This window comes from Meleagris gallopavo, chromosome 2 (genome assembly GCF_905368555.1).
Source record: "Meleagris gallopavo chromosome 2, MGAL_WU_HG_1.1, whole genome shotgun sequence".
NCBI classification, from domain to species: domain Eukaryota; kingdom Metazoa; phylum Chordata; class Aves; order Galliformes; family Phasianidae; genus Meleagris; species Meleagris gallopavo.
The window spans coordinates 106,492,609-106,518,168 of record NC_139405.1 but is presented as its reverse complement, the minus strand read 5'-3'; the positions used below and the strand labels follow the sequence as shown (position 1 = coordinate 106,518,168).

The 25,560-nt window shown below is 47.3% G+C and overlaps 1 protein-coding gene across 2 annotated transcripts; it reads right to left on the bottom strand.

Moving 5' to 3' along the window:
- Positions 1 to 308: 308 nt before the first annotated feature.
- Positions 309 to 25,505, bottom strand: GATA4 (GATA binding protein 4). Of its 2 annotated transcripts, none has more exons than XM_085218323.1 (6): positions 24,786 to 25,505; positions 7,788 to 7,957; positions 6,721 to 6,846; positions 5,803 to 5,890; positions 5,384 to 5,526; positions 309 to 4,681 (listed from the first exon to the last, which is right to left on the bottom strand). In XM_085218323.1, exons 1-6 carry the CDS (start codon positions 25,309 to 25,311, stop codon positions 4,499 to 4,501), a joined length of 1,236 nt encoding a protein of 411 aa, XP_085074449.1. In that variant the 5' UTR covers positions 25,312 to 25,505; the 3' UTR covers positions 309 to 4,498. The 2 variants fall into 2 exon arrangements, with proteins under 2 accessions (XP_085074449.1, XP_085074450.1); XM_085218324.1 differs by having other exon boundaries at positions 7,788 to 7,954.
- Positions 25,506 to 25,560: the final 55 nt, after the last annotated feature.

Below are 25,560 nucleotides of genomic sequence, written 5' to 3'. Positions count from 1 at the left end.
CAGCTTATGGGTGGCATCTGTGAGCTCAGCTGAAAGCAATTAGACTGAATTAGCAATGTGCTCCACAAACCCACGTCTGTGAAAAGAGCAAAAAGATAAATTATGATGGCATTGAGGTGCCATCCTAGTGCAAGAGCTCATCCTTTTTCCTCTGTGCTAATGGTATTACAAAATGGAAAACATCTTGGCTGTTTTTTTCCTTATGCATTAAAATAAGCACTGCTTTTCCAGGTGCACTGAATATGTGATCAGTTACCCCCAGCTCTCCCCAGGATGCCCACCAGGAAAGTCAAGATTCAGGCACAGCCTTTTGGTTTTATTATTATTGTTTTATTTCCATTAGTTCTAAAGGTGTAGACATTACGTGGATTGGTAGCCATACTACTTCATAATATATATTTTTTTACATCTTTAAATAATTACAGCTTGTTCAGTTGGTTGGTTTCCCTCTCCCCCTTACAAATCAGTGTCTGTTTTCTGTGGGACTTCCCCAGCTGACATGGGAATCTTCAAACTTAATGCATGAGAAAAGAACAAACAACCAACCAAAACCGACAAACAAAACCAAACACCACCCCTGGCACAGTCACAGCTTCAGTCATATTAACTGTTGTCATATTCAGTTATACTAAGAGTTGTTGATTGGTTTCAAAGCTCCCTTACAATACTCCTGAGCTCCTCCTGATTGGAGAAGGTCTAATCAGCCCATATAATTGCAAGTGAAATATGGATCTCTTTGGATTAATTTATGAAACAAAAACTGATGCAATTCAAGATATTGCACTTTCACAAGGAGGAAAGACATTTAAAAATGATAAATGACCTTTCCACCCCTTTCTCTCTCTCCATCCCAGTTCTCAACTTCCCATCTTGCCATAGAGCCATAGCATTGCTCTGGTTTGGCATAACCCAGATATGTGCTGCAAATCCTCAGGCATCCCAGTTTATGTGTGTGATTAATGCTGAGCTTTAAGGGAACATCTTCAGCAAATACATTGGTAGATGTGCTCAAGTGCTTTGCAGGACCAGGCACTTTGCTCTTACTCTTCAGGGAAGAGATGGTTCTCAGCTGTGTACTTTTTTTTTTGTGTACAAATACACAAATTCAGGCCTATCATTGTATGTGGCTGATGCTAGAAGGGACCTCTGGAAGTTATCTGGCTGGTGGTCCTCAGCTGGACTTCCAGACATGCTGCAATGGAATAAATTATAGCAATAATAATAGCGGCAATTGTTTTGCTATATTAAGTCTCTGATAATTGTATTTTATTTCATTAACAAAGCGGGTTCTCTGTGCCTCTCCTATCACTTGAAGGAAAGCAAAGCTCAAATGTAACCCCAAATTTTCAGGGTCGCCCCTCAGCTAGGTTGAGCTGAACCTCTTGTTAGGACTGTCATTCTCACATCTTGTAAGTATCCCTTCATGCATCACTTCTGGTGTTGGCATGTTCTGTTGGCAATGTGAGGCACACCTGAACTTCAACTACTTGTAAAAGGAGTGACAAAAGAGCTCATTTCTACTATGAAAGGGCCGAGAGCCTCGTGAAAGCAGACATCTTGTTATCAGGGTCCCTCTAAATGCTCCTCACTGAGTTTCAATGTCCAATTTTTAAGGCTCTGTGGGGAGCAGAAAACCAGTTAGTCAAACTCTGTCATTTAGGTAACCTAAGAGAATGTGAGCCAGGGAACCACCAGACTTATGTCTCGTAGGTTTTTCTGCTTGGCGTTGCAAACAGATTCCTTTATGGCACTTAGGAGTGTGTTTTAAGGGCAGGAGAGAACTTCAGCCAAGAATTTTGGCTTTGAGGGCAATACAAGGAGCACAGTAAAAGGGCAAGGCAGAAAAAGCCTTTGGGAGCATAAGCACAGAGGGAGAAATGCTGTGCTTTTGATCTGGACCTTTGTTCCTCTCTAGGAGGCTGCCTGCTTCCCTCTTCCTCAGGCTGTCCAGGGTAGTTTTAGGCATCTGAAATGTGTGCAGAAGCCAAGAGGCATCTCTGGGGTGTGTTCTTCTCTGTCACAGACAAGATGACAGCTGCATCCCAAGAGATCTTGGCTGCCGAGTGCAAAGCAATGCAGTACAAGGAGGAGGCTGACTAATGACCTGTGTGCTCTTGGAGAAACACCTTTGTTTTTTCTTTCACCCCAAATTCATGTTCTTAGGTGCTATTTCTGGCCTCTTCTCTGCAGGCTGCTGGGCTTCCACAGAATCACAGGATTTCATGGTAATGTTTTATTCGTTGAACGGCTCTTCCTTGTCTGTAGTTAATAAACTAATGAGGTTAGACCTTACATTAGCTCTGAAGGACAGAGTGCAAATTCTGTGGTTATCTTGCAAGTGGCAGATGGAAAAACTTCCCAGATCAGGAGTTTCATTCCCATAAGCCAGCTGAAAGGCACTCCTTGTCAATGGGAAGACCACACTTCTTATGGGGAAGCTCAGTGAGGAGCCTCAAGGTGCAAACACCATCCAGACATGGCATCACTGCCATGGTGTCTTTCTCCAGGTAGTGCAGAGTCTCTGTCACCTCTACAAACCCCTGCAAATCTGAGTTACTGAGCAGAGCACAGGGGTTGTGGAGGGGTCCAGCTCTCTACTGTGCTCCATTTCAACTCTCTGTCACAACCAGTCCAGTTGAATCCTTCTCCTTAAAGAAACTTTTCAACCATCAGGAGGAAAATAGAGAGTTCAAACACGGATAATACAAGGTCGTGGTTTTGCTTCAACCATGTTTGTGGCTTTCCTCTTCACCAAGCCACGTATCTTGGTATTTTGTCAGAAACACTCTTTGTGGCAATGGAGAAGTGTGAGTGTAAGATGGAGGGTGGCACCTTACATCCTTCAGCATATTTTGTGGGGATGCACCATCCCTCTTCTGGTATCACCTGGCAGTTCCATAGTCAAGTTCTGGATGCAGGGAGGAAAAGAAGGAGCTGGGAGGGCAAGCAGAAGGGTAATGGAGTCTGGGAGCAGACAGAAACAAGACTGGAGAATCTTGTAGGATGAGGTGTCCCAGAAATTCTCCACCTGTACAGGCAAAGCTGTCCCTCCTTGGAAACGCTGATGGAAACATGCTGGCAAGCATCAGTGGAAGCATTTAGACTGCACAGAGGAGCTGTAGCGTATGCATTGCTGAATTTTGTTAGGCACATGTTAGACAAAGAGCAACTAAAGGTAGGTTAGGTAGAACTGATCCCTTTTGGACAAGGGAATGAGTCTGTGGCCTCTTGGCATCACTTCCAACTCAATTTTCCAGAATTTTCTGGTTGCTAAAAGGCTTATGGTTAGGCAAACACATGAGTTTTGTTTAATACTTGTGTATGAATGGAGTTAAGCTTCTCTTGCAGGCAAGCAAGTCTATGCACATGCTTAGTAAAGAAGATGGCCCCTGCCTGCATCCATTAGAGGCTGAGGACTTGTCTTGTTGTGAAAGGTGAAATCCTTAAGACATGGAAAATGGTCATGAGCCAGCTTCTAGGGGAACAGTGGGCACTCAGAGTACAATGAGAAATAAATGACAGTCAGATTTCATCAATGACAATGAAGACAATGGAAAAGTATGCAAAATAATTAAATTAACTGTCTCAAAAGCAAGAGCACAGCAGCGTTAAAGAGCAACTTTTCACTTGCTGTGCTCTACAATAATCTCTAAGCCTGGCTTGTAGCTATTTGTAAGGGAAAAGCCCAATAGTTTCCTCCAGGATTTGATGATCAAGGTGGGTTTCCTCTACCCGCTTCCAGAAAGTTTCTCCTTCCAAAATCCCCTTTTGACTTCAGACAGACTTTCTCCAGGCTCAGCCAACCATCTTTTAGAAACACAGTCCCATGATTTTGTAGTGATAAATAGGAAAGGAGTTACTATTAAATACAGACATTCATTAGATTTTCAGACCATCTAGGGAAATGAAGGCAATGCTCTAGATGCATGAGCTGAGGATGAGGACGTGGGTCTCTTTTTTTTCTCTGCCCTAGATCATATCAAATCCACTAAAGCCACCACAGCGTGTCTGTTCAACAAACTGTTCTGAAACTGGCTCCATTTGGTGGAAGATCACTGAAATGGGGTAATGATGATGGCATTCCCTCTGGTCAGGAAACAAATGGATGGTGACAGGAGAAAAAGATTTTTTTTGTGCCACCATTGTCTAAGTCTCAAATGGCAAATGTTTTTAAATAGACAACCCCCCACAAAAAATATGTTCATTTTTGTGTTTCTGGCTATTTCTTAGAAGGTGGTGGCAATCGAATAAAAGGAAACTTGTTTGAAGGGAGGAAAAAGGTTTCAAATCCATTAGTTACTTTGAGATTTGAGTCTTCTTGGTTTGTTTTGTAAGAGCTCTCCTACACTTCACGTAAGTCCTCTTTACCTCTTTGTTGGAACATCTCACCATGGCAGGAGAGCAGGGGAGGAGGGAAACAACATTGACGTGATTATTACGTGGCATCTTCTTCATCTCTCCAGTGGATCAGCCTCAAGTCTATGGGTGGAAGACCAGTTTATGCAGTTATGATGTCCCCATGGTTTTCAGCTAAGACCAGGCTGTTCCAGGAGTCCTGTTTGGAGCTGGTTTGTGGAGACTGGCTGATGGCTGACTGGTAAGCCTGCGGGGAAAGCTTCAGGGCTGAAATTGCCGGATGAATTGAAGATCCATGTCCAGACATGGCAGAGACCGAGAATGCCTGCAGAAGAAGAAAAAATCTTGTAAAAAAAAAAAGCTTCAAATAATAAAGGAGCCCTTCACGTGGAGAAGTAACATGTCTGAGGATTTGCCATAGATTGTAGCTTATGTGTGATGCTTTGGGCAGACTTTTCTTCTTGTTCTAGACCCTGCCTTTTGCTAGTATTGTATAGGGAACAAATTGTTCTTTTCTAAGTGCTGTTCCTAAGACATCTAGTGGTGGATAAGGTGCAGAGCACCCACTGTACCCTACATCCTGCTGCCTTGATTTACCTTTGCAGGGTCTGGGTTAGATTAGGGCTATGTGACTACATTTCTCAATGCACATCCAGCCAGTGCAGATAAACTAGAGTCCTACTGCCAAGCTTTTCTTGCTCAGGACAAATCAAGTCATACAAAGAGAATGGATATTTTATTGCGATGTGACTTATGCAGCTGCCCAGCTAGAAGAAATCTCACGTTTTCAAAAGGGCTGCTACAAATTTTGGCCATTCAGAACTTCTACATATCACTGATCATCCACACTGTGCTGTAAACATGGTGACAAAAATGTGTATTTTTTGCCCCATCCCAGATTTCCTACCATGAACTTCTAGGTTCCAGCATCGAAAAGAGGCAACCTCTTACTATAGAGGTTTTTAAGATGTTCTTCTCCCCTCATCTACCACTCTCAGTTCCATCTCTGTCCCACTGTCCTCTGTACCTGAGAAATTGGGCTGGGGTGCCCATAATGAGATGAGAGCCCTGGTTCTGTTTTTATGGGGCGCATTTCCTCAGTGGTCGTGGCACTGCTGCTGCTACTCGTGGAGCTCGTGGTCGGGGTAAGACTCTCACTGCTGGATGGACCTGTGGGAAAGCAGATGGTAAATTGGGCTTTTCCCAAGGGCCTTTCACTTCAAAGCACTCAAAGTTACTGTAGGTTAAAAAAAAAAAAAGATAATTAAAAAAAAAGTAGCAGAAAGGCCTTTGTTACTGCTGAAAGACATTCCAACGTTCCCCATTTTTTGAAGAATCAGCCCATTTTGTCGTTGGGTGTCTGAATCATACAGCATAAATCCAAGTGGCCAGAAACATGATTGCACGTGTATACACACACAATTGCCTCTCCTTTTTAATGCTTACCTGCTGGCGTCTTTGTTTTGTTAAGGTTCTTCGGCTTACGCTTCCTTGTCTGAATGCCCTCTTTTCTCATTGCTAACGGCCTTGGAACCTGTGAACCCAGATATACAAGTGCATTGGTTTCTGTACATCCATACAGTCACCTAGGAATAGACTCCAGCTCTACCTCATCAGCTCCACAAAACCTGGCTGATTTAATTGAAAGCAACAACAAAATGGAGCCCAAAGCCACTGGTCAGCGTTGCTGTATGAAGAGATATGTCAAAGCTACAAAGTGTGCTTCTAAATGGGAATAGATGGGCTTTTTTACGGCATAGATATTGAGTGATTTATTACTTTCCTGTTGAACTTGGAGATGAGGATGTCTTTCTGGCCAATGCCTATTTATGGAAAGCTACCCAATCTGTATGGGGAAATCTCCCTTAGGAACTGATCCCACTGAGCTCGCCAACCGCATAGTCAGAAACATACTGGGATTTCTAGGAAGAATTTGTTGGGTTCGGTGGTTCCCCTCATCTATCTTGTCTTCCAGCTTTGGCCTATCTCTCATGAATGCACTTTCATCTGTTCTGAAGCAGGAAAACCTTGAGAGCATGGAGTTGAATACAGAACCCTAGCAGCAGCAATGGGAATCAGAATGGGGCTTGCTTCTGCAAACACCAAGGTCTTGGAGGACTCTGTCTCTGCCACTTGGAGTCCACTGGTGGGAGAAGGGCTGGAGATTTGCATCCTGAAGTTCTGTGCCTCGGACTCCAACAGGACTATTCTAGATACATCAGACCTCCCTGTATGCACAAAGTCCCCAGTGGCAGGCATTTCACGAAAGTGCATTTAGGTAGGGAAGAATCTGGGCCTAATTTGTGGGTCAATTTGTGCTCTGAGCACCCTCCCCGTAAGAGTAGAAAGGAATGAAGGTTTTACCCCATGGAGCTTCATGTAGAGCCCACAGGCGTTACAGACGGGCTCTCCCTCCGCGTTTCTGCGCCAGAGTGTGGTTGTGGTCGTGTGGCAGTTGGCACAAGAGAGGCCAACGCGACGGGAAGCCGACTGTAAGAGAAAATAGAGGAAAAAGAAACACATCAGCCCTCCGGCAGCATCTCAGATCCCAGCGAGTTTGCTCCAAGTCACAGAATCACAGAATCATAGAATACCCAGCGCTGGAAGGGCAGCACCATCCAGTCCAACTCGCCGCCAGCTTGGCTCAGCCCATGGCTGGAAGGGATTTTCACCAGAGGGCGCTGGGTGGCTGTGAGCGGTGGCTGTGCTCAAACCACGAGTGTCATTTTAGGCACTTGCAGGGAATGGCTGGGTTTGAGCAGAGTCAGGTTTGTGCTATGTGAAGTGCAGGGCAGGCTTAGGATGAAGCCACATGGAAGATGAGTCTCTGAGGGAAGGCTTGCTGGCTCCTTGCTGCCTGGGGGCCGTGATAACCCTCGTATCTCTGGGGCATAGATGCAGAGCCCTTCCCAAAACTCCCCTCCAAAGCAGGCTGGGATGGGCAGAATATCAACACCAAGATATTCCCATTCCCCATGAATGTCCCATCCCGACCCATAGCCTTTGGGATGATCACCTGCCCCAGAAGCTCTGCTTTAACTTGTCCAATTACAGCAGCAAACAGGGTGTCCAGAAAAGATGTCTGACCACCATGAAGTGAGAGCACAATTAGTTTGAACAGTACAATAACTTAGATCAATATCTCATCAAACAGAATGCAATTTTGCTGAGTTTGGAAATCTGGACCAAATCCACCTATGTTAGGCACATAGAGACCATGTAATGGAAATATGCCTGACATCACCATCTAGCTGTCACCTTTATATCACAGAATCATTTGAGTTGGAAGGGACCCTTCAAGGCCATCTGTCCCACTCCCTGCACTGAACAGGGACACCCAGAGCTCCATCAGAGCCCATCCAGCCTGATCTTGGCTGTCTCCATCCTTGCACACAGCCCTACCCCGCATACACCATGTGCTGCTGACTTACCAGCCTCCTCTGAGGTTTGAACAAGGGCCGGTTGATGCCGTTCATCTTGTGGTAGAGCCCACAGGCGTTGCAGAGGTAGTGCCCTGTGCCATCTCTCCTCCAGAGCGGGGTGGACATGGCCCCACAGTTGACACATTCTCGCCCCTCTGAATAATCATCAAAAAATTCTGCTGCCATGACGGGAGAGAAAGGAAAATGTTTGGTTAGTTAAGCAACTGTACGTGATTTTTTTTGCTCTGGTCCTCAATATTTGAACCCAGCAGTGATGTTCAAAGAAATCACCAGCAATCAGAGTTTAGAAAGTGCAAGAAACAGCTTTCCTTCCGCAGGGAAGCCAACAAAATTATTGGGAAGAGAAACCTCTTTCCCTGTCATAGTGTTGGCTGGAAGGCTTCTGTGGCAGCAGGGATGTGCTGGGATACGGATACCAGAAGACAGAAATAGAAACCTTCCCTTCTGCTCTGACGTTATCTAATTTTCAAAACTGGACATAGCCAGGGCAAACAGATTGGAGCAGGCAAACGGCTGTGTTTACAGTCCAGACAAATTGCCTGTGACCATGGAAAAACACGAGCCTGGACTCACAGAGCAGAACTGCCCAGGCATCCCTCACTGGGCAGAGAGAATCTTGTCTGTGCTCCCTACAGCTCTGCTCCTTACTCAGCCCCTTTGCAGAATTGCTGTAGAGAGCCAAGGAAAAGAGATGTTCTCATGCCTTCCCCCTGTTAGCGCAAGAAACAGCTCCTGAACAGAGCTGTCACAGATTTGGATGCAAATCTCCATCCTGGTGCATTCACTCACCACAGTCCAGGTTCACCCTCCACCGTGGCTCAGCTGCGGCTGTGAGATGATGGTAAGGGTGACTGCCCAAGGCTGGGGCAGCCCCATCCTTCTGGCTGCGACCCGTCCTTGTCATCTGCAGACTGCTGCAGAGCTCAGGGCACCTCAACAATGTCACCTCTTGGGAAGACAGCTCACCCTCATGTACAAAGCCCTCTAGAAGCCAAGAACTCAATCAGCCCAACACGCTTCACCTAATAGAATACAAGCACAGAATGTAGCTACATCCAGTTGGCAAGGCCCTTGAAAATGCGTGTTGCTGCTGGTGATTCCACTTGAAGAATATCAGCTGTTGAGATCAGGCTGGGGAGGGTATTTTTTCTGGAAAAAGGAGTTACAAACCCTTCCTACTTCTGGATTTCCCATCCACCCAGACACAGTAACCAAGGCATGCCCATGTTCTGCTATCAGCAGCAGTAAAGAAGACTAGATAAGAAATTAATTGGAGAGAAGAAGAAAAGAACAAACAGCAACAAAAGGCTCCATCACTTGGTGTAGACTGGGAGTAAACCAGGCTGCTGAAAAAGCATGGTTCCCAATATACTGCATCACACAGGAGGCTTTTGGAGGATGGCAAAAGCTTTGCACTGAGACCTGTAACCACCACGTACCAGTATAGCATTAACTCACAGCATGCTGGTACCAACACTGTGCTTGCCCCCCTGCTGCCTGTACAAGAATCTCAGCTTTCTGTCGGAAGTCAGTTCCCCAAACAGCAAACCAACAGAACTGGATTTCTTGCAGATCTATGTCTCGGTCGCATGTAGGTTTTCTGCCATCTAGTAAGGGTTATATTCAAACATCAGCCATGTTTTCTCCTGCTCTACGAACTTTTTTGGAAAATCAGTAGAAAACTATATGTCTATAAAGAATCATAGAATCATGGAATGGCCTGGGATGAAAAGGACCACAACAATCTTCTAGTTCCAACCCCCTGCTATGTGCAGGGTCACCAACCAGCAGACCAGGCTGCCCAGAGCCACATCCAGCCTGGCCTTGGATGCCTCCAGGGATGGGGCATCCACAACCTCCTTGGACAACCAAAGGATTAAAAAATGGCTGAGGTGGGAGTGATAACCAGACATGGAGGAGGATTCATGTGAGCTTAGTTTTCTCTAGACAACCAGGCTAAAAATGGCAGGAGATTACACTATGTGGCAATAGGGAAATGCTAGAAAACAGGAAATGAGTGTACCTAAGGGGCTCAGGAACCAGAAGTGAAGGAATCTGGTATCTTCTCAGCCTCTTATGGAAACCTCATTACCTTTGAGCAATGCTGGTGTTTTAGGAAAGATGGGAATCCCTCCAGTTGTTTTTTGTACATGTGGACTCAGTGATGCTACAACCATAATGCCTCACTTTCCCCTTTAAAATCATCACTGAGTCACAGCCAAAATCCAGATCAAATAAACTTCCTTTGAAAAGAGGAGGAATTGGAAGAGTTGGTCAGGAAGGAACTAATTTCCTTAAAAAAATCTCAAGAAAGGAAAACATTTCACCGTTTTTTTTCATCTTAGAAATTTCTGAGGTTTTGGATTAATCATTTCCCCCTCTTCCCAAAAAAAGCAACTTTATTATATTATAGTAATTTTCATCTTGTGAGAAAATCCTTTCCTCTTTAAAACTAGGTCAGCGAGAGTCATTGACACAATCCAGGGAGGACTGGGCATAGCAGGGGTAGTCCAAAGACAACAGTTAAAACCCTTGGCTGATTTCAGTTGTGCCCTTGAATAATAATTACAAAACGTCATCTTTCTTGGTGAATTTTATGCTAGAAAACCAAAATCTGAATGTTTTTAACCAAAGCAAAAGCAAAAAAAGGCAAAAACTTTGGAAATGTCAAGAGATGGACTAGCCCTTGGTTAGGATAGCATAAATATGATTTTCCACTCTCAGCTGCAGACAAAGGTGAGCCTTGTGAAACGCTAATAAATAGGAATAACCAGAGATGGAGAAGGAGCAGACTTTGTTCCCAGGTCACGCTGAGGCTCCATGCAATGGGTGGCTCTCCTTAATGACAGCCTCATGGGGAGATAGCAGATGGGTGCGTCCCCTGCACGCACCACCCAGCACTGAGTCAGAAGATGGCATCTGTGGAGTGCATTAAAGCCATTCCTAGAGTCGTGTCAGGCCTCCTTGACTTCAACAAGTCTCACCTGGAAGAGAAATAGCTTCTCTTTCTTCAAGGCGTGCTTGGTGATGGCAAGTTCTTCTCAGCAGGGATGTTCTCTAGAAGGATGTGTCTTGGAAACTACTCAAGATTGGCTCAGAGAAGACAATGCAGTCTTCGTGAGCACCTTTCGGAGAATGAAAGGGTAACACGTTTTGGCACCAATGGAGAAAAGGCAAGAGACTAGATTGCTTCCTAAAAGAGGTGCTCTAATTTCACAGCATCACTGAATTCAGGGCTGAAGTTGTGAAGGGGAGTCTTCTGAACTGCCCTATGTGTGGGTCTGTAAAATAATAAGATGAGCTTACCAGCAGTAACCCACGCAGTTTGACGTGGCCAGACATCCAAGGCATAGGAAACCCAAACACTCAAAATAGCTGCTCATTTTTGAAAGTATGGGCAATGGTCTTTGCCTGCCTCCCTCCCTCAGGGGCATAACTGGGATGAAGAACCCCTACCCACGCATGGGTTCTCGTGAGAAGGCCACAGCATCTCCAAGGTCCTCACTGAGACAAGGCCATTCCTAGTGCTCTGAGCCCACAGTAACAGGAGCCATCTTCATAGGTTTCCTTTGGACCCTCTAATAGTTTTATGTCCTTCTTTATATCGTGGCGTCCAAATCTGCACCCAGTTTGGGGCATGCTTGCTGATTGCTTCGTTTGCCCTTTGTTATAAATAACAGGGCTTAAGGCGTGGCAGACTGGAGGCTCCTCATAGAAGCAGCAATGTGTTTTCTTGGCTGCTGTGTTGGGGCTGGAGCTCTAAATCCTGGCATTATGAGATCCCCTGACACTTATTCGTTCCCTCACCTTGTACTAGCAGCCGAGAAAGGAAACGTTTATTCAGGCAGCAAATTGCCTGAACGGCTCCCAGAGGGACCTGAACAATGGAATGGAAGGAAAGGCTCCCCCAGTTGCACTCAGGGCAACGATTTCCGTTTCATGGTGCAGGAGCCACTGCCTGATAATGGAGATTTATGGGCCCATCCGGTGACTTCTATAATAGCCTTTCTGCTAGGAGATCCTCCTCGAAAGATTTAGTCCTCCTCCCAAAGCCAAGTGTGGAGCAGGGTTAAGGAAAGGATAACATTTGCCAGTTGGGCGAGGAAAGAAACAGTCCCGTGGTTGGAACAGCCTCCCTTGCCACGTGTGCTAGAAAGTCTCGTGTTCCTCTTCGAAGGCTCAGCTCCTGGAGTGACTTTGCCCAACCCTTATCTTAGATTATATCGGTCTTGTGATCATTTGGGCCTTTTTTTATGGGTTGGATCCTTAAACCTGGTGTTGGCTAACGCTAACGGCTTTCTATTTTAATGCTTTATCAAACTCTGCCTCTAGTCCACGAAGGAGCTGCTCACATGAGAGCAGATCACAGAACCACGCTAAATGAGCCAGCTTATGGAGTGGGTGGGTTTGGTCCTGGCCGGCTCCCATTCACCAGCTTACAACAGATCTTCTTCCCCTCACACCTACTGTTTATGAAGGCTGCAAGGTCCTCAGGGCAGGAAATGTCACTTGCGTGTTGCACAACAGTCTCCTAATCTTGGGTGAGGTCTTGAGCACGCTAATGGCCGAAATACTTTCCACAACGGGACATTTTGTCCCTAAGGAGCTGGGAGCAACTCTTTAAGTGGGGCAGTGAGGGCTATTGGGGAAAAAGCATTCATGCATATGGCCTTTAGTCACTGGGAGTGGTTCTTTACATCCACCGCCAGCTCCACAGAGAGCAACCAGTGAGGACACTGCAGAGCTAGAGGAGAAAACAGATCAGAGATGCCAGGCAGCCCACATCTACAGGCACTATTGCCAGCATGGCTGGGGCATGACAGCATCTCCCACCACAAAGGACACGGCCTGCTTGAAATCTGAGTACTTCTGCCTTCCCAGGCAAGAGAATCAGATGCTCTCACACAACCAAGGAGATCAAGGGGAGGCTGCCCAAGGCTTGAGTCTGAAGAGAGCTCACACATCCCTCACTGGGTCCTTTGACCATCTCTCCCAACCCCAACTCTGCCCGTGTACCCATCCATAGGCCCAGACCTTCTGACTGTGAGGCAGGGCTTTTCTTTAACAACCTTAGATTTCACATCCTTGGAGAAATCACCTTCAGTGGGTGAACCCAAAGGATCAGTACGCAAAGGAATAAAACAGTAGAAGCACCTCTGGTGGAGAGATTTTGACTCCTCCAGAACCAACAGCCAGTTTGTAAGTTTTGTTCCCAAACCAGCCTCTAGAAGGAGACAAAGAGCCCTCCTTGCACACATTTAGGTCAGACCTGCATGAGAAACAGCAACAAGGTCGTCTCCTTTCTTCTGCCCTCCAGCCCCTTCCTGCCCCCAACCCCTCTCTATTTGCTGGGGAGAAAGAGACTTCCATTAATATAGCACTGGAGTTTTGTTTACAGCTGGAGGGATATTTAATATCAACATTTCTCCCTGCAGAAGTGTCTTCTCAAGCCAGTGAAGCAACTCAGCAAAAGAGAAGCTGTCCTTCAAACACAGCCAGGCACTTACAGGCTCTAAACAGAGCCTGAGAGCAGTTTTCCCTGCAGAGAAGCAGTTTCCTAAAACAATTTGTTATGATAAGAGGTGAGAGCCACATTTCTGTGTATACAGAATCCCAAATGGACTCCTGGGGGCACTGGCAGCTGAGGCACAGGACATTGGGGCACTCGGACACATGGACACCCTGGGCTCTGAGAAGGTCCCAAGCCACAACAGCATGGTAGAAAGAAATGGGATTTACCATTCCTGTCTGTTCAGGATAATTTGTCCTAAATCCCAAAACAGTTTCCATCAAAAAAGTGATATTGTGGACGCCCTTCCTACAGTTTTACCCTTTTGAGGTCCTTTTCATCAGTGTTTTGCTGCAGCTGTTGGAGCTGAAAGTCACATCTCTTAAATGGGTTGAGAATTGCATGGGACTCCAGGAGTTGAAGCTTTATGTGCTAAAGAAAACCACCAGAAACATTCTATTCAGATCACACCTGTTAAAACTGCTTATTGTTCCAGTACTGTGTCTGAGCAGGGCTAGGCTGGGAAGAAAAACAGAGCAGCAGAAAACAAGGAGAGACAAAAGCAGAAGAAATAGGGAATGACTGTAAATAAAAGAGCCCACATTTATGCCTGAAAGAGATCTGCAGCCAAGAGAAAGCTGTCGGTGAGTCTTTCCCTTTTCTATGGGGGCATCGTCAGCTTGGCATGCAGATGGGGAACAGAAAGCCTTTGTGCTTTATCAGCTAGTGGAGCTGAGCATGGTTCTGTAAAAACAGATTCTGCCCATTGGCTTTTTCTCCCCTTTCCTATTCTCTCTCTGATTCCCCTCTGGCAGGTTTGGGGCAAGATTTGCACACTTACCCACTATTTTAGAGACAAATGGGACCCAGATATGTGGTTGGCAGGGAGACAGCAGGATAGTGCCTGCCTAAGAGTACACATCTGTGAGCCAGTCGCTGCTGGGAGTGCAGTTCCCCACTCACTTGTGATCTGTATTAACAGCTGACATCATCTGTGTGGTTGCTCATCTGCAGAGAATGGTGGAAGGAGAGAACTCCCCACCATGAACTGGCTGCTTAGACTAAGCAGCATTACCCCTGCAAGCCCAAGGACCCCACTCCATTGCATAGCAAGCTTTCAACCTACAGTCTGGCTGAGCCACATGCCACTTTTGAAAAGGCAAAATGCATTTCCCCTTTGCCTTGTGAAACACCAGAGCGAAACTCTTCCTGCACAACTGTTCCCAGGCCAAATGTTTCATGTCAAGGCAAAGGGAACATCGTGTCCCTCCTCTGCAAAGCTCCCTGCTCTGCCTGTGGTGAGCCAAGGTCTATGGCACAGAGCTTTGCCAACAGCCAAGCATATTCCTTTCCTTCGTGGATATGTTTTCCCCTGTTTGAAGGACAGTAGAGGTAGAGGCAGCCAAAGGACCAGCTGAAATCATGTGCTAGAGGGACATGAGGGGAAGGTTGGTCAAATCCTGTGCCTGGAGTTGGGTTCAGCCTTGGCTTTGCAATAAGTTTCCCTTGATCAAGTCATCTCCTTGTGACACTGATCTTCCCTACTGTGAAGGAGCAAAGGCTCTTCCGTGCCCCCACTGTGTTTCCACTGCAAGGGAGAGTGGAGAACAACTAAAGCACTGTTCCAGGAATGTTTCAGCATATGGTTTCAGAAAGGAGTAAGAGGTGGTACTGGAGGCTGGACAAGCTGGTTTCTTGGAAAAGCTCTCCAGCATCACCAGGTCCCAAACTCTCAAGCTTAAATATCGTACCAGAGCTGCATGGGACACAGACACATTGAAGCACCATGGCTCAAACCCAAAAGACACACAGCCTGCTGTCCAGGAGAAAGATATGCAAACACTCCTGACTATGTAGAGTCCTGTGTCTGCACGTGGGCTGGAGGTCTAGTAAACACTCCTTGTGCTACATTAGAATAAGGCCATCCTTTTCCCGTGTCCACTGACTATATGTCACATATAGATACTAGTGCACGTACACGTGCAAGACAAAGGCTATTTTGATGACAGACAGACTGGACACGTGTTAGATCACAGCCACCTCAGCACCCTATTTGAGCACAACCCCATACAACAGGGGCAATAAGCAGACCCATTTGTTCCCCCCACCCATTCCTACCTGCTTACTCCTGCCCCATCAGCAGCTGCTGGCACCACCAGGCACAAACCCATCCATCACATCCTGCAAAAAGCTCATCCTAAAAGAGTGCAGCAAAAGCTGTTGTTGTTCAGAGAATTCACTGGCCGCCCCTTCAATGACAACTTGTGCTGATGGCAAAGGCATTCACAAGTGAGCTCCAAGGTCTGCTTTCTTTTGCTGGGATGCAGACCTGATCCCACCCACCAAGGTGACCTCCCCTTTCTTCATCCTACTTACAGTTCTTACACTTGTAAATATCTGGGGCTCTTCTGATAAACAGGAGATTCCTCTGCTTATCGACTGTCCAAATATTTTTTAATAAATCTCAGATTAGCATGGGGAGCTCATGGATGGGGTCTGTTTGGCAGCAGGGACCTGGAAATGGTCTTTCTCTCAGTAGACAAAGGAAAATCAGCCAGTGCTTTCCTCATAGAAATACATCCCATCTCCAAATAAGAGCCTTAGCAGAGGTTCTACTTTGCTGACTGCAGGGGAAAGGATGATGGTGGAAAAATGTAGAGCATCAGAGCCAAGGAAAACTTTGGATGTCTAATGTCTCTGGTTCATCTTCCAGCGTGACACAGCCTTCATGTGCTTTTGGGTGCTGGAGCCCAACAGATTGAGCTGAAAGTCCTTAAACCACTGGAACCCAATGCTCTGTGGTCACGCATCTACTGCAGCATCTGTTTGATGGTAGCCACCTATCTGTCTATAGAAGTGACCTAAGTGAATCAAAGCCAGAGCCAGTTCTGGGCCCAGGAAACTGATGCTATTTAGGGTCATGACAAAGAAGTATTAGGAAGAAGTTATCTGGGTATATGCTGACAACAGGCAAACTCAACAGTGGGAGAAGACACAAGGGACAAGCTGGGCATTAGGATAAGAGTTTCATTAGGAGGTGAGTTGGATACCCAGAGAGGTGAGAGCATTTTTACCCCTGGGCATTTCCAAGCCTCATCAAGACAAAGCCAGAGACAATGCAGATCTCAGCCAATGAAGGTGGTGGCCCTCCTTTGGGCAGGTTGGGTTTGGACATCTCCAGGCATCCCTTGCAACCTGCAATTCTGCCACGCTGCCACTTCAGAAACTCATTTTTTAGATTTTGTTTGTACTGAGTGGTGCAGATCAGTCAGCACTTGGACTAGATGATCTTAATGGTCTTTTCCAACCTTAATGACTCTACGATTCTATGTAGGATATTTATCTGAGTCAATCTTGCTTGTAGGAATAAAATTAGTTGTATTATTACTATTGTATGCATATTATATATGCATGTTTTTATGTATGCATATACAAGCATGTATAGACATATCCATTCATATAGATATACTATATACTAAAGAATACTGCTTTAGCAAGCAGGAAGCATTACTAATTAGTTCTCCTTGCTTTTGTTATTAGAATTATTATTTTATGGCTATACAGAACATAACTATATGTAATATTCGATGTATATACTACAAATATAATGCATACACACGTATATAAATGCATATCTTATATGCTATAAAATATGTATATACCATGTATAGTAAGAGATGAACTACAAAGGCTATACACTGCTTGATATGTCAGAGCCCCATGACAGTGTTTGTGTGAACATTGAGGCCCCTGCCCCATATTTTTAGCTCGCTCATTTGGACTGTGGGGCTCAGAGTCCAGCTCATAGTCCCACTAGGGATATAGGACCCGCATAGAAAGACAGCCAGGCACAAGCAGAGCCTTTGTCCACAGTTCCTGGTGTTACACGGGACGGTGGAGCTGTCTAATCCCTGTCCCTTCCCCTCTCCTGTTTGATGCCTTTCTGGACAGGAAGGCAGCTCAGAGCCAAGCGGGACCGTGGACAGAGTGATTCTGTGATAAAGTATCTGCAGAGGTCAGCTCAGCACTCAGAAAATGCAGCCCAGGCAGGTACCCGACTTATCAGGGCAACATGCAACTTGCAGTTTTTTCTAACCCAATTGATTGGACTTTTTATCTAAAATAACAGACATTATAAGATAGGCGAAAGTTAAGATAAGGACCAAAATGGAGTAGTCTCGAATCAGATCAGCTTGGGGACAGGTTCAAACTCCCACACCTGTCCCGGAGGAATCAATGAAAGTTTCTTGGCGTCGTCCACTCGTTTTGAAATGCTGCTCGAGTGCAGTGAACTTTGAGACCGCGGCGTTTATTCTGTGATTATAATTAACCTGCTCACTCGTTGTTATTGATCGCGTGTGAAGGGAGGTGACAGAGTCTGACGGGATGTTGGAAATAGAAATGGCTGCAGAGGGGGCGAGGGGCATGCAGCCTGCCCGTCCTCTGGGAGGGGACAAAAGGAAGGACTGAGTATAGGAAACCCGTGCAGAAAAAACCTCAGTTGCGCCCAGAATCCAGGGCACGAGGGCAGCCTGATCTAGTGCCTGATTCAGTGGTTGGCAGGGGGTTGGAACTGGACGATCCTTCCAACCCAAGCTATTCTATCAATGATTCTGTGATCCTCCCAGCCCAGGAGACCACGAGGAGAAGACACCCCCCAGCAGCTGCAGCACCCAGCATGTCCCAGCACAGCAGCCTTCCCAGCAGCCAGCCCTGTGGCCGGCAAGCCCTTCCCAAATCCATTGCAGACACCTGGAGCCGTATGGGTGGTTCAGAGGAGCCCTGATGGCTGGGGCTCACTTCCTTGCTGCTCTTATTTACAGCCCCAGCACTTTGAGGCCTGAATGTTAAATGGCGGCGGCTCCTTGGCTTACAAACCCGACAGCTTGGCTTGCAAACTAATGTAAGCATTTTTTGTTTCTTCTGGAGTGTGAGCGCACAGGAATTAAGGTTTCCCAGCTTTCCTGTTGCCCCCAAATCTGCCTCTTTCCCTTCTTGGAAAAGCAGAGCCTCAAGCATAATCACAGAATAGTGGAATCGTTTGAGCTGGAAGGGACCTTTAAAGGCCATCTGGTCCAACTCCCTGCAATGAACAGGGACACCTACAGCCAGATAATAATAATACGGCTCCAGAAGATGGAGGCAGGATTCCTCCTGAGATGCTCCAAGCAGACACCAGAGATTAGGAGACATTTCCAAACAGAGCTTTTGTGATCCCAGATTCAGAAGCAGCCGGTACCAGGAGGGAAGAGCTCAGCCCCACGCACCTCTGCTCCAGCTGCCCCTTCCCCACCGATGGAAAACTCGCTTTCCCTGGCTTTCTATGAATTATTTTTTTTCCCTCCTTCACAAACAAGCTGAATTTCCTATTCCCTCCCAAGGCTGTGAAGCCCAGCTGGCTCTGATAAGGGGCTCGCCAGCTTTACGGGTCGTGAAAAATAAAAATAAACCAGAAAACCCCTTTGTGCTGCACCATGCAAACCCTGCGGCACTTTCCAAAAAGGAAAAAGAAAGTGCTGCTGGTTTATGGGGAGAAAAGCTTCAGGTCCCCGAGTCGTTTGCAAGTGTCTGCACCTCTGCACCAGCTCCCAGCCTCCTGCTTTCAGATGGGAATGCTTTCAACTCAAAGCAGGCAAGGTGTTGTGGTGGTGGTGTTTTGTTTTGTTTTGTTTTCAGTTTTTAAAATGTTTGCATTCCAGATGCAAATCCAAAAGGAAATGTAGTGCCTGTGATGAGCACAACACACCTCCTGAGAGTGGGCTGGGAATACCTGGATGGAGTCAGTGAGAAAACTGAGGTGAGCACTGGGTGCTCAGCCCACAGCACTTTCCTTATTTCAGCAGCAGAAAGACACAGTTTTGCCCCTCCTGAATCCTACAGGGGCTATGGGTGACCAGAGCCACCAAAGAGAATTAACCAAAACCATCACCGTGCAGGAAAACAACTAGGAAAAAGAAACATCACTAAGCACATCTTAGCACAAAACAAAAAAAATATATATTACTTTTCACTTCCAGTTGGTGCTGCCCCAAACTTGGCTTTAAAACCCAGGCGCTGCCAACAGCAGAAGAAAGGCTGAGCCATTTCAGAGCTGATGATGGGGTCAGATCCCTGCTAGGCTCTGGAATCTCTGTCTGGGGGAGAGATCCCAACTCCTGCTTGTGCACAGAGAGAGAAATCCCAGCTGAGTGCATGGGTTGGCTTTGCTCAGGCACACGGGAAATGCTGCAAACACAGCCCAGCCACCGGGACCTCTCCTCCGCGCTCTGCTTTCCCAAAGCAAAACCCCCAAAACCTGAACACCCCCAGAAAAAAACCTCATCCCTGCAGCCACCTCACAGGAGATCCTGCAAAGTGTTCACAGCACAGGGATTTCCAAAAGAGCCCTCCGTTCACTCATCCCCCATTGCGGAGGCAATGACGATGGAATTATTTTCGGCCGCTGTCACGCACATGTGAGCGCCCGCGTCTGAGGACCTCACTGCTAAGGAATGGCAGATAATTGGCTTTAATTTGTCATTATGGATGTATTTACAGCTCGGACCGGTCACCGTGACCGATCATGTGAGGACAGCTCGTGGAAGGTTGGAGGGGTTTAGTATTTCGCCGTGCTTCGGGACAGTAATAGGCAGCTCTAAGCAATGTTGGCCCAAGGGTTTGCTTTTTCCCTCACCCTCCCAAATGAGCAACCCCCCCTCCAACATTATGTTGAAATTTGATTGTGTTATTTGGCATCATTTGGGATGCAGAAGCACGTTCTCTCCTATTTCCCCGCTTATTTAAGCGGCGTTTCGCAGCCGCGTGCAAAAGGCGGATTTACACCTTCCTGCCAGACAGCCCGAAAGCAGCGGGAGCTTGGGACCCATCTGCAGGGGGAACAGCTGAATATTCCCCATCCCCTGCATAACTGCACACGTCCCTCACACCCAGCGAGCCATCCTGATACAACCCGTCCTTCGGGTTTCGGCAGCGCGGTCACATTGCAAACATCGGAGTGTCTGCCTCTGCCCCCAGCAGCCCCACGAGTCCCATCTCTGCACCCCTTTTTGGTAAGCAAACGATACAAAAGGGCCCGCCAGGCTTATAGATGTGGAAAGGAATTTGGGGACAAAATGTCCAAAAAAAGAGGTCTGCTTGCAGCTCTTTTCCCGATCCGCCCAACGCTCGGCTGGTCTCAAGGAGCAAAAATTTCAATGCAGAGCCCTTCGCCAATGAGAAAGCGTTGAAAGTTTGGAGTTTTCTACTTTAACAAAGCTCTTAACTCTTGGTTTTGTGTGCGCGTGTGCTGAAAATTGCATTTTTTCACATCCCTATTCTCACAGCCCCAACACTGCCGACCTCCAGGCACAGATCCCTGCTCACCTCGCAGTGCTCCTGCTGCTTTTTCACCTGGCTTGGGATTTATTGCTGGTCCGTGCATTGCTGCAAAGGGAAGATTTTTCCAGGCCAATGTTACCAAGCTCCCTAAATATCTCAACCATTGGGTTTTCCCGTTCAAAAAAGAAAAAAGGAAAGGGATATTTCTCCATTTGAGAGAAGCGAGGAGCACCTCTGCCAACCGAGCCAAGGCTCCTCCATCATCAGAAGAGCACAGAAGCAACAGGATCGGGTCCAATTCCCTCTGTTAAACATCCCCTGATAAACCCTCCTCTATTTCCAAGGATTTCATATTTTTACCCCCAAAACGGATGGAAATAAATGCAGAAACAGGGAATGATGGGCTGTGCTCTGAGGAAATAAATCATTGGTTTTGTTACAGGGATAAAAACGCGCATTGAAATTTGTATTCAGAGGAGAAAAAAATAACAAATCCTGGTTTGATAAAGTGTTAGACTTGGAGCCATTTCCCACTGCCTTCAATTCCGCTGCTTTGCAAATATATATACATAAATATATATACAAAACCTATAATACATGATCTGATATGCAGCATGTACTGCACCACAGCTGCTCTATGCAACATGCCTGTTTGTATTGAGCGCCGCTTCCAATGACGGATCTACATCATTAATCTATTGTTGCCACTTTCTTTGCAGCTTTAAATATGTTGTTTGGGGATGCGTAGGGGGTAAAGAAAAGAATAGCGCGCTCAAATCCTGCATCCCTATCCCTCAGTTCTTTGGTTTTGCCCTCAAGTCCCAGACTGTGCTCTATGGCCACGGTGACAATTGTGGAGGGCTGTGATTGATCAGTTTGCTCTTAGCAGTGATTTTTTGCAAAGGGGAAAGAAGTTGAGGGAGAAAGCATCCCGGAATGCCTCCCTCAGCCCAAAGTCAAAGCGTTCAGAGCCGTGCCTTTGAGCAAAAGCCAAACCTCATCCTTCTCACTGTTGCCCCGGGGCATCTGCGGGTAGGGCAGGGGGTGTCGCGAAGGCGATGAGTCACTGGAAATGCTGGCCTGGGGATGCTACCAGGCAAAGCTCTTCGCATCCCTATGGGAAAGTGTTAAGATCTGGTTCCCAATCTCCCAACAGCACCGAAAAAACATTTTCCAACCGAGCACAGCGTCTGCTCGAGGCTTTGATCTTTGCAGTGCCTGGCTGGGGACTTGGCAAAAGATGGAATGAAATGCAAAGGGCCAGCAGCTGCCCTTCGTATGGTTCTGATGCCATGATCCAACAATTCTATGATTCTGTGACTCTATGAGTCAATGATTCTATGATTCTATGATCCTATGATTCTACGATTCTGTGATCCTATGATCCTTTGACTCTACAGTTCTACGTTCCTATGATTCTACAACTCTACAATTCAACAATTCAATGATTATACTGTTCCGCAGTTCTACAATTCTTCGATTGTACAATTCTATAATTTGGTGGTTCAGTGGTTCTGCAATTCTACAATTCTATGATCCTGTGATAGTTCTACAGAATGCCCCATGCCCTGAAATGCTCCCAAGCACGGCAGCAAAATTCAGCGTCCTCTGGACGCTGGAGCAAAAAGTGAAGAAAAATAAAAAAAACAGCGAGAAGAAGAAATGGAGCAGCAAATAAACAAAAATCCCTTCTATTTTTCTTCCATTTTTCTTCTGTTTTGTAAGTTTGCACTGGCTACAGTGAAAGAAACATAATCAAATTGCAATGAAATTGCAGTGGGATGGGGAAGCAGCATCTGTCTGACGTCCTCGTGCTGCAAACTGCCTCAATCCACACTCGTCCCCGCCTGGCCAGGGGGAAGGGGCAAGCTGCCCTCCTGCACTGCTTTTGGATGGATTTCAGGGGTTTGGGGGCAGTTGGGAGCAGCCGGAGGGGCTCCTGGAGGGGTACTGCCCATGTTCCATTCCCTCACCTGCAGCAAGTTCACGGCCTTAGGCTGCCAGTTCTGATCCTCCCTGCAGGGTAATGAAGTGCTCCCCAAACATACCTCCAGAAGCCCAAGTGGGGCACCGTGAACACGCACCATTTTTATTTTTCCCTATATTTATTTATGCTTCCCAGACTGCTGTTTGATACCACAGAGCTGCTATGGCACCCCAAATGCTTCCTATTAGGGAAAAGCAAGAAAGCTTTTCTTTTAGTATTGTTTTCTATCACCTTCGAGTACAGTTTCACCGAGCTTTTCCTGCAGCACTGCTTATCAGTGGGAAATAAGTGCCATTCCCAATTGCGTAGACTGCATGTCTGAGTCTGCAATTCCAACTCTGCGCGCGCTTGATCTTCATTAGTAATAATAATAATTAATATTATGGTATTGACAGACTGCTCTGCAATTAAAGCAGTCCAAGGGTGGCATTTTCCACTAAGCAAAATCACCGGAGGAAAATGAAAGTGCTGCCAGGACCGCTCGGTTTAACAGAGCCTTGCGCCAAGGGTTATGTTTCCACCCAGAGACTGTGCGGAGAAAGAAATATCCTAAGGAAAGGCCAAGGAAGGAGCTCGGGCCCCAAGCTGCCCACCAAGGAGCTGCCTTCCATGCCATCCCCATTTCTGTCTGCACCCTGAATGTTGGGCAGCTTCGTCCCATCGGCGCGGTGCTGTGCGAGAGCTCGGCACAAAGCACGGGGAGGCCGCAGCCGCGGGGCAGCAGCACAGAGCTCTGCTCAGCACAGGGCTTGGAACCCCCAAATCACCTGAAAGTTGCCCGGTATTTCTGCAACTACAAGTCTTCATGTTGATCATTTCATTTTCTTAAGTGTTTTTTATGGCTAAGAAGTCATTTGTGACCGCTGCATAAAGGCGGTGTATTTTTTTCCCATGGGAAGAGATGCCACGGTAGTCAAATACAAATGCATAAATGATCCAATTCAATAGCTCCTGGGTTTCCTGCACATCCACCATCGCACGGCTTCCCAAAATCCCTTCCTCAATGGCCTTTATCCCTGCTCTGCTCCCCATTTTAAGCAATCTCTTAATACTTGAAGAAATGCAAAAGGCATTGGCAAGGCCAAGCCTTCGCTGACACCCAACTTTCACTATGATAACGCCTAAAAATAATACAAAAGACTGAGAAAATTTCATGGGACAAGATGGGAAAAGTGCTCTCTAAAGTGCAGGTTAAAAAGTGCAATCCTGACATTGATCAGCCGATGAACGCAAGCCGTTCGCCTTTCGTTTTGTTAACTCCAAAGCTAACAGCAATAGCTCCACAACGAGACCGTGGGCAACAGAAGGAGATTTATAAGAGCAGTCCCTCGGCCCAACTCTTCTCTCCATTTCTCCTTTTATTCTATCCAAAATACAACAGCAATATGTTAAGCCTCGTGGAGCGATTTCTTTGGTTTTAGGACAGAGCTGCTTATGGAAATTCGGGTGTCGGCCGCAGACGGGGATCGGCTCAAGGGATCCCGGATGGGTTTTTGGCAATGGGGACTCTGAAATTCAATTCTGGGGCACTCAGCTGTGCTGAGCCACCCAGGAGACCCAAAAAAAGCAAAACTGGGTGCCAGCGGCTGTAAGAATGAAATGGATATGTTTCTTCATCTCTATCACCTTTTCCCAGTCTCTAACCGACCCTCCCAAAAACTACAAAGAGGACACAGCACAAAGCAGCCCGAGGTTGAGAGCTGAGATTCACATACTGAACCTCTCTCATGCATTCAGTCCCTAAATTTCCCCCTTCTGCACCAAAACCAAGCCCGGGAAAGGGCTGCCTGTGTGCTCCTGCAGACTGCAATGGGATGGTCCCAAAATGTTCACAGATCTATTTGCAGAGCAAACCCTTCCATGGGAGCTCGGCACGTGATTTCTGGCCGCTCCAGGCCTACCTCCATTTAACTTTCACATTTTTTCTTTTGGAATCGTATCCCTTGAGGACTTTTTGCAACGGTTGGGTTGCGTCCATCACGGCACAACCTACGTGGAAGCCCAAAATTTTGCATCTCTGGCAGAGATGCATTCAAAACCCTCCAGAGAAAAGGATGCGCGGATAAAGATTTGGGGAGCATACGGAATGAAACCGTCCCTTCTCCCTTCTCCTTTCTCCCTTCTCCCTTCTCCCTTCTCCCACCCCATCCCTGCCTCGAGGTGGTTTGCTCACCGATGTTGGCGTGCCGGGCGGCCGCGGGCGTCCCTCTGCTCTGCAGGTTGTGCAGCATGGGGCTATCGAAGGGCGAAGAAGTCCAAGTGGTGGCCATTTCGGGGCTCACATACGCTGGGTAAGGGCTGGAGTAGGAGCTGCCGAAGCCCCGGCTGTATTGCTCCCTCCCGTTAGCAGAAAGGCTCAAGGAGCTGCTGTAAGCCGCCGCGGCATCCCGTGATGAGGTGGAGGGGATGGGAGTGCTGGTGGAGAAGGAGAAGCGAGGTGACACGGGCGGGTGGGAAGATCCGGGGTTGTATGCGGCGCTTTCAGCTCCAGGTTGAGTCCAGATGGAGTGGCTGGAGACGGGGCTGGCTTGCTGGGAAGAGCCGCTGCTGGGCAGGTAGGGCAGGCTGGAGAGCATGGAGGGGACCCTGGTGGTGGGCACGTAGACGGGGGACGCGGCGGCAGCGCCGTGCATGAAGCCACCTGCCCCTTCGTAGGACGAGGGGCCAGGGTTCGCCGCCATGGCTAAGCTCTGGTACATCTCGCAGCGGGGCCCCCCAAACCCCAGATGGGTCTCCGAGCGCAATCCAGAGCGATGGGGAGCGGGCGAACAACCCCGATTCCCTTCTCCAGCGCTGGAGGCGGATGGAGCGGTGTTGCGTGGGTCCAACCTCGCAGCCCTGACCGAACTGTGGCCGGTGATGGGATTTTGTCCTTCTCCCACCCCTCCCCACCACCCACCTTCTCCACCTTCAGCAGGTCCCCAGCCAGCAGTCCCGGTCCCTTTAGC

Excerpts from the sequence above, each read along its gene's own strand:
- GATA4 (XM_085218323.1), bottom strand. The coding sequence starts at position 25,311 with ATGTACCAGAGCTTAGCCATGGCGGCGAACCCTGGCCCCTCGTCCTAC. Across the intron at positions 7,958-24,785 it reads CGCCCGGCACGCCAACATCG|CAGAATTTTTTGATGATTAT; the intron begins GTGAGCAAACCA and ends CCGTCATGGCAG. Across the intron at positions 6,847-7,787 it reads TCAAACCTCAGAGGAGGCTG|TCGGCTTCCCGTCGCGTTGG; the intron begins GTAAGTCAGCAG and ends TTTCTCTTACAG.